Genomic DNA, 9426 nt, shown 5'->3' on the forward strand with positions numbered 1-9426 from the left:
CTAATATGTTGCTTCATCCATATTGTCATCACTGCCAGCACCAAAATCATCTCCATCTTCAAAATATGAAGAAATGTAGTCATTTTCCTAAAAAAAAAAAAAAGGGGGGGAATAAAAACCCCAAACGTGTATCACTGTTATCTGTAGAAGAGACAGATTATGGAAGAAACATGCTTTAAACTGCACTTGAACACCCATCTTTTGAAACACTAATAGGAGGTTGTTTTTTTTTCTTTCCTTACTTTTTTGGGAAAGAAGAAGGAGAATATTGTAATGAAGTTCTGATATCTATGAAAGAAGAGGCATTAGATTTTTGTGAAAATTTTGTCCCCCGTTTTAATGATGAAAACGAATAATTGTATGTGTTGATTGTTGCAGGGCGCGTTCCTGCTTAAAAGAGCTTTTTTTCAGAGCTCTTTAGGAAAAATAAGTCTAAAACACCCAAATTAACTACAAAGAAATTGAATGCAGTAATGCCTCTCACTACAACTCTCCCTCAGAAGTTAGGGACATTTATTTGGCTGACAGCCAACACACTGTTCCACCAGTGGGATCTGACTGTGTAAGTAGGAAAACTATCATTATACCTCTTCATGCTCCTCTTCATCGTATTCCTCTGGTTCTTCTGCTTCATCATCATCTTCACCTTCTTTTGTTTTATCTTTCTCATCTTCAGATTTTTCTTCTTCGTCATCCTTCTTTTCCAGCTCCTGTCACAAGGGAATCTCTTTTACAAGCTAATCCCACGTTACATCAACGGCGTATCCTCCACGCTACCAAAGTGTTACTCAGCAGGACAACTAGGATAACAATGTTGTGCGGGTGTTTTTTTTGTCAGTATTTAAAACAACATGATGTGAAGCGCAAGAACTTACTCGATCAAGCATTAAGCCATCAGATTTGAAGGCTAAAAAAAGTACGTCTTGTGTAAGAAATTGAGATGATGATTTCCTTTCACAGTCCACTGTTAGAATAATTGAGAGTAGAAGGCCATGTCACACTTGATTAAAAAATACCACGTATTGTATATAAAAATGTGTCTGCACCAAACAACTGATGTATCACCAAGTGAAGAAATAGAAGGCTTTTTCACCCTTAAGCTTCCCATTCTCACAGGGGGGGTGGTGACTTCCAAAACTGAGGTCCTTTCCCTCCTAAGTTTCTCTTTCTGTTTCTTCCCTCTCAACATATTAACTTGTTTTAATTTCCAACATCAGTCGATTGCTGAATCAGCAATAGATTTAAAAGCTCTGGTACCAATTAAATAAGCTTTATTAGCAGCTCTGCTGTTCACAGTTAGGCTGTATCGCTACCTAGTGATTGTTGTGTTCAAACAGGAGCAAAGACAATAATTTCTCCACAGCCAGGCTTATCCTCTCCTTGGTGCTACCACATTGCAGAACAGTTCTCTGTCAGGGTAACAAGACAAGGCCAGAAAAAGGCTGCTCTGGTTATTCCATTTAGTATCAAAATATATATAGTAAAGGTTTTGTTCTCCTCCAGTAATTTATACTGTACAATTTAGAAAGAGTATATATTCTCCTCCAGTAATTTATACTGTACAATTTAGAAATGCACACCTTACCTCAATTTTTTTCAACACATCCAGATTACTTTTAGGCTCAGAGCTTTTTGCCTTTTTGGGTTTTGCACCTGCTGAAATAAAATACACCACTGTTATTAATATTTTTTTTTAAATATGGAAAAAGACAAAGTGTCTTCTTTGACTCGCTCTCAAGAGCTTACATTTTCAGAATGCCTTGGAAATCCCATACCATCTGTATTAAAATTATCTTAGACTTTGAGCTACGTCATCCATGAAGGTGTAAATGTCCAGTTTATGTAAGTGATGCCTATAGGGCCAGTCTGAAATTTACTTTGAACTGATGACCAAAGCTTTGGCCAAAGTATGATGGTCAGCTTCATAGAATAATTAGAATCATTATTTCATAGAATCATTATTTCATAGAATCATTCACCAAATACTTTTCACCTTCATACTGAGAATATGTTAAGAAACTAGAACAAAATCTTATTTTTTTTTATTTTTCATCATCTTGAAAAGATTAAAAAAAACTCGTTAATGTTACTAATTTATGCGACACGTTAATGACAGCTGGGTGCTTCAGATAGATACATAAAAAAAGCAGCAGACAGCAGTTTATTAGTTCCAACGCAGTAGGCATGGTTACTGCAGCTAGATGGCTTTTGGACCACAGCTGCCTCTCACCTGATGAGCTCACAGTGCCTATTTTCACCTTGTCCCTTGATTCGTTCAATCTTGATCAAGTTACTCCCTACAATCCAACCTCACTAAGCCTCTTAATTATATGGTAGAGCAAAGGTCAAAAATAGCATTCCATATACCCAAGTAAGAGCTACTTGAATTGCAACACCCTAAACTAAGGTTGTCCCAATTCTGAGAATGCACTTTGACCAGCAGATGAGGAGAAACGAAGAGCTCCAGAGTGAGAGATGTTTAGAGACTTCCATGAGACATCCCATTTCCATGTATTTTTGGTCTCTCCTGCTACGTTCAGCACGATCACATAAAACTTACACCTATAGGGCTGCACCTAACACAGATCAGCTCTTCTCAGTGGGGTGAAACTGACTGTAAAAAGTGCCATATTGGTGTAGCTCCACAGCTTCCGATGGTGCTCAGAAGACAACTGTATTTTGTCAAAAATAACATTCATTTCGTTTCAGTGTTTTGCCTCGGGAAGGGATTGTGTGACAAAAGCAGTGCACGGAGCTGAGGGGAGTCAAGCTGCTTGGCAGAACAGCCTCAAAGCAAACACATCCAGAATGAAGTGGGCTTTTAAGGAAAACAAGTGGAAAGTGCGATTCAAAATGATTATCATCTCTGCACAAACCCCTGCAGGCTTTTAGAGATAATGCCTATAGAACAAACAAGCCTGGAAATGAAAACAGACTCACAAGAAATTTCCTCTGGAGCTTATCATAAAATTAGAGACGCTGACCCATCGTTAGTAAAACTCCAAGCAAAAGAGCTCCTGACATCCATGCTCCTTAGAGGTGCAATGGAACACAATCTCATCTTTCCAAATACCTGTTCTTGCAGTACTCGGGCTTTAATTAATACATCTGATTGCTATATACATATGCATAGAGCTGAACCCAGACAATGCTTTTTGCCTTTTCTTTTTTTTTCTTTTTTTTCTTTTCTTTTCTTTTTTTTTTCTTTTTTTTTCCTTTTTTGGGGGGTTTTGGTTTTGTTTTTTTGTTTTGTTTTTGGCAGGCACTGCTGCTATCTAGGATACTGTGGTCCAGGGTAAGTGTGGGAGAGATGCAGAATACTACCCAAAGTTTCAAAGTTTTGTCACTAAGATGGCAGGTGGTCAGGCTTTAAGTTAAAACATTCAGAAAAGGGGAGGGAGAGGTGTGTAAAAATGAAGCCATCCCTGTACATGGAACCATGTAGTGATCCCAAAACCACCCCTGCAATCCACACGGGTAGAATGGTAGGAAGCCTGTTGGAGTTTCGGTGTGGATTCTCTTGACTCCTTCACCTTTGTGCCACTCAGTTGTAAAGTGTCACCTAAGATGTCTGTCCTCAAAATACAACAAGGGTATGTGTCACTGTTCAGCTATTTACACACACCTCTGTATCACCAGGATTCAAAAGAAACCCTAAAACCACGTTTTTTGCTTTCAGAATAACCTTTTTTTTTTTTTTTTTTAAATCCAATCAAATTCTGATGGTCAGCTGATCTTTGCCATGACAACTATGTAAGAAAATGTACTTTTAAGAGCAAATAGAGAAACTGGCACAAAAGAAAGAGGAAAAAAATCCCTCACAGTGAGCAGTGAGTCTCTCTTTGTTTATAATCATCTCATTATTGTAATAGCTAATAGTAAATAGGCATTTATTAATTCATTGGATCTTGGGGAGCTAATTATTGCATCCAGGCTTATAAAAGCCAATGCAGTTTCTTCTTTTTTAAATAAGAAGTAGGTATGTACTGGTTGCTTCTTTAGAGATTTTTGAAAATAAGTATTTAATCTAATCTTGCAGTCTACCTTTAGTCTACCAAGCTTCTCAATGACACTCTTAAAAGGAACAAAGCTTCCAGCTAAGCCAGTCTCCATGACCACTGCACATTCCTTTTTCTTTTTCTATTTTATTCTTGAACTGAAAAAATGACACACGAAGGACTAGGACAAAGAGAACAAGAAAGTAAAAAATTATATATAACAGACAGCTAGATACAGGAGACCAACTGTTATTTCACACCAACAGAGCAACAGACTTCTACGGAGAACTTAACACAACAGCCATGCATACTAAAAAAACACTTTGAAAAACAAATACACGTATGATGCTGTGTAATAAAACGTATTTTTCCTGTAAGAACAACCAATACCAGCTCCAACTGCTGTTGAAGGATCTGGTTCACAATTCTGCAGAAGAAAGCTGAAAATAAACAAAAAAAGTAAAACCAGGGAAAATAGAAAATAACCTACATTAAATCACATATAAAAGGCTTAAAAAAATGCAAAAGTCAACCAAATCATAAGCAAGATAATTGAGAAGCCCAAAATATAAAGGAAATCTGAACAGCCAGCTATTCATTGAATAGAAGAAGGGTGAGTGTTGACTAAAAATACAAACTTTCAAAACAAAAGTTTTGTGGTTTCTTTTTAATCTTTCACTGTTACATCCCTCATGTGTTAATATTGTACAGTGATATGAAAGGCAGGAAAGGAAGATAAATCTGTTCCAGTCATTTTAAACATCCTACAGAAGCAAAAACCACAAGGGACCGGCAGACTAGTAAATTATTTAGAAAGAATCTGCCAAAAGCCCTGATTATTCACATAAACTAACATTTCTACACTTTTTTTTTTTTTCCCCCTAACCAGCTCCAGTATGTCTTCTATCACTCAACTAACATGTACTAAATGCTTCTTAAAAATATGTAATATACCTTTTTTGGTCTTTTTCTTTGGCTTCATCTCTCTTGGCAGTCTTCTCCAATCTGTACAGAAAACAGCTTTAATATATATGAATGATGATTTACAGCAGTAATCCTCCCCTTGCCACCCTCCAAGGAAAGGTAGGGGGCCCCTGTTGTACTTAATCCTGTTTACATGCACGCCTAATTATTTATTTTGCACACAACAGTTTTATGGAATTGTAGCTTTACTTCAAACTGAAGAACTCGAGTGAGGACTGGCACTTCACCCACTTAATGACAGTTGGCATCTGCCCCAAAGAGACAAAGTTCAGCCCTTCCAGTGGCCCACGTGCCCTTCTATTTACATCCTACAATTAAGTTTGCAGTAGCGAGCTATAAAGATAGGGTTGTGGAAGTTTAACGTTGTAAAACCCAGTTACCTGTGACCAAGACATCAGGTTGGGTTATTTTTAGTAACATCAATGTTTGCTCCCAGTTCAAAACTGGGATCTGCATGGCAAGTAGGAAAGAAAGCGAGCTAGAGTGAGAGCTACAGATTGCATTTTTGCTGCAAATCAGTTGTTTCAACTGAGTAAATAAATAACATTGGATTTTTTTTTTCCTTTTTTTTTTCTTTTTTTGGACAAAACAATACTTTGCCTTGATCTGAAAACATGAAAAGGACATATCCCTCAACAAGGAATACATGACTTGGTAGGATTTGCATACTTTTTTATTGCTTGAAATATAATAAATCAAACATTTAAAAGAGCAGAACATTTCACAGGTTAATAAAGAATTAGCCATTGATAATCTAAGATATTACCTGGGATCCATGTTGCATGTTCCTTTTCACTGTCCTGGTACTTTTTACTGTACCTCTCAATTACTATAGGGAAGGATACAAAGAGTTATTGAATACAATTAATCAAAAAAGCCAACCCAGACACTATCCTTCATATTTTCCTGTTTGTTTTTTAATCCCACATTGAACACTTTCTTGTGGTGCTGTCAAACACTTAAAAAACAGTTTAATGTCACTACTTTGAGCAGTTCTTATGATAATTCCCAGGACTAATGATTTGCTAAGTACTTGCAAGACCTGTATTTTATATCCCCCCAAAAAAGGCAAAAACTTTGAATACTGCTTTGCATTTTTGGGGTATCCCCATTCAAACAAAACACTTCACCCCCCCCAAAAAAAAAACCCCAACCCTCCAAAATTATTATAATTTATACTTCTAATCTTGGAAAGCATGAAAACATAAAATGCAGATATAATCAAGACAATTAAGTTGAAACATCAAGTAACCTCTAACTCTTCTACTCTTCAACAGTTTCACAATCAAACCTTTGCTACAAAACCAGGCAGTGACATTGTTCACCACTGTGCTGATCATCAAGAGTATCCAGAATTCCCAGGCCTCAGAAGGATGTTTCTCTGACTAATCATGACCAGCTCCTAAAAATTAAAGTACTTCTGCAATGGCAAAGCTTTGCAGCATAACAGAAGCGCGTCCTAAAGAGCAGCAACATATTTTAATCCATTTAACCTCTTTGCAGGCACAAGATCTAAGCTGAGAAGTGCACTGTAAATTATACAGCAGTGTAAGTACATCCATTTATACTGCTGCAAAAAAAAATTATTGTAAAATCTCTAATGACAAAAGTAGTATCAAAACTTAAGTATTTTTAAATCAGTCCCATTCTTTGTTACTGAATTACCATGCCCAACTGCAAAACCCACTTACTGCAAAATTACTGATTCTGATTGCAGTAATAACTCATTACCCAAACAGGAATATTTCTTTGTGTGTATTGTACAAAAAAATGTTAACACAGACAGACTGTAACCCTTACAGTCAAAGACTTCTAACGTACTCACCAGAGAAAAGGAAGGGAGAAGGAAGGCATCAGAAATTAAGCTCAATTTTAAACTTAGTTATGATGAGGGCAAGAAGAAGACCTAGTTAAAACTGTGCAACAAAGAGCCTGCATGTAAAATGTCTCAGTGTCTCAAGGGGCATTTAATGCAGGTGGCTGTCACAGATGCTGTAGGAAACTGTCAGCACAGAGAGGGAAAGAAACTCGTCATTTTTATTTCAGTGAAGAACTAATTGCAGATGCCATCAGTAAAAAAAAATACATCAGACTGTGTCGTCACTCACAGCCAATGAATTAATTCCAAACCACTGCCAAGGTGACAGTTGCCCAGTCACAGCAGATATAACTACGGGGAAAAAAATTATTTATTCATAGCTTATGAAGTGATTAAAACAGAGAACTTACTATAGAATAAGCCCACTACTCACTCAAAATGAGTGTTGAAACGAGTGATGAAAATCTACTCTATATAGCATACTAATGCATCAAAATTACCAGGTAGTATTAGATGTGGCTTTCATTTACTACCTGAGCAATGAAAGAAAGATAGCTAGTTATGTCCTAACTAATTAAAATGTTTCACTTCTCACACTTCAAAGGACCATTTGTTTGACAGATGTTGTTCTGAGGGTTGAAAACAATCCACTTGCTCTTGTAGCAAAGGCAATTGAAGAAATTTCTGCCCACAGTTCCCTTCCTGCCTCACTCTTATTCCTAGCAGATGTTTTGGTGAGATAAGGGGAGGAAAGGGCTGTAAAACAGATAACAGAAAAGATCAGTTAAAAATAATCTACCTTTAGGGAAGAAAGTTATTTTCTTAAAGCTAGGCCACTTCTGTCACAGAATGCAGTCCCAGACCCAACTGCATTCTGCAGCTGAGATGAAAGCAAGCTTTTTAAGCTGCAGACCACCACTGATGTAATTATACCCCACACCTCAGATGAGGCATTTTTGTACAGCTAAAGGTTCAGTAAAATGTTACCTCAACTTACCAACTTATCCTTGGGGAGACAATGAGAACATCTGAAGCATTATTTCAGTCTATCAAGTGTCTACCTGTTTTCCCTGCAACTGCCAGTGTTTGTAGAAAAAGAGTCTTCAAAGTTGGCAGTTCTATTAAGGAGCACGCTCAGCAACAGAGAGAGATCACTCCACCTCAAAAAGAAGGCTGCAGAAACAAAGACCATTTTGAGGTGAACAGTAAGAACAACCACGTGAAAGCAAAGTTGGAAAAGAGGGATAATGTGTTCTCATACAGTGGCTGGTTCCTTGGAAATAACCCTGACCAGCTCTCAGGCACAGCAGCTTCCTTTTTTGTGCCTCAAAAGGAAATAGCAAACTTGAAGCCTGACAAAAGATCAAGAGCACGACAAGCCTCTAAGTGAAACAAGAATCCAAAGAGAGAGAAATTCGTTTACTCAGGAGATGACAGAGGAGATGTGATAAAAGAGTAATTTATAATTCTTCTACCATCATAAAGGGATCTAGAAATGAAGATCAGATCTGTTCTTGCCTCATAACCAAGGTTTTACCTGGCCACACTGTCAGGGTCCACCCTGGGCTGTGCTTGGGCTGCACTAGAGCTGCCTGCTGCGTCCGGTGACTGCTGGGCTCCAGCTGCAGGTCAGAGGAAATATTCTGCCTTTTGTGAGCCACAACGTCTGGTCAGCAGTGTGTTCACTGCTCACACTGCAGAGCGCTGCTCCACTTTAAACAAGGCTTTAGTACAAGAACAAGTGGACAATCAATAAGGTGTGTTAATCAGTGTTGCATTCAAAGCCTAATTAAAAAAAACAAAACAAAACCAAACCAAACAAACAATTCCACGCAGTCTCAAAAACTTCTAGAATTCACCACAAACAAAAACTACCAAAAATTCAGAGGGGACTGGACTATGCAGCTCTACTGTATCGACATCATGAATATTCAGTCAGAAAATATTCTGATAGTTTTGGGTTGTAAACTAAACCTCACGTTTTAGGAGTTCAAGTCAGGTCTCTATTCAAAATCAGCACAAGACAGCAAGGAAAAGATTTTCCAGTGTTTGGCCACTTTGGATTTCGTAAACTTTTTAATAAAGCTTTTTTTAGTGACCCTCAATTGCACTGACTGTGCCTGACACATGCAGTATTTCCTAAAAATGTTGTATTTCCTATTTTCCTGTAACAGCACTTGCCGTTTATACCATTTGGAACAAGCACTCAGGAGGATGACAGAACTAGGCAAAAATCAGAAATGAAAAGAAGAACTCCTCACAGTAATAACCTCCTCATACCCCCAAAGCAAGGTGAACAGACACCAAAGTCTTCCTACCCTGCTCCTCTTCCCTTCTTTCCCACTAGCTCACTTTTCTGACCAGGAAACTTGGATTTTAACATTATAATGATGTATGACTGGATGTCAAGTGTAGCAGAGCATTTTTTGTTATCAAACAACAAAGCAGAAATTTTTTTAATTAAGTATGAGGTAAAGTAGAATAAGATCAAGCTTTGGCTTCTAATCCAGCTCTGCTTCTGATGCAAACCTCAGTAAATCACCTATCCTCACCTCCATCTTTGTATTTCGGGTGACTTGCCAGTAATACTTACCAATCTTTCCTGAATGGACTTGGGGGGGGGGG

At 37.8% G+C, this 9426-nt stretch overlaps 1 protein-coding gene across 1 annotated transcript in view; it reads right to left on the reverse strand.

Moving 5' to 3' along the window:
• POLR3G (RNA polymerase III subunit G) overlaps window positions 1-9426 on the reverse strand; it is a 12300-nt gene continuing 2874 nt past the window's right edge. The window contains exons 3-7 of the mRNA XM_010162672.1: window positions 5749-5811; window positions 4953-5003; window positions 1586-1656; window positions 588-710; window positions 1-87 (exon numbers count right to left, since the gene is read on the reverse strand). Of these exons, the coding sequence (XP_010160974.1) occupies window positions 1-87; window positions 588-710; window positions 1586-1656; window positions 4953-5003; window positions 5749-5811 (395 nt within the window). The remainder of the gene's footprint in view (window positions 88-587; window positions 711-1585; window positions 1657-4952; window positions 5004-5748; window positions 5812-9426) is intronic.

Source organism: Antrostomus carolinensis, unplaced genomic scaffold, assembly GCF_000700745.2.
Source record: "Antrostomus carolinensis isolate BGI_N321 unplaced genomic scaffold, ASM70074v2 scaffold14702, whole genome shotgun sequence".
NCBI classification, from domain to species: Eukaryota; Metazoa; Chordata; class Aves; order Caprimulgiformes; family Caprimulgidae; genus Antrostomus; species Antrostomus carolinensis.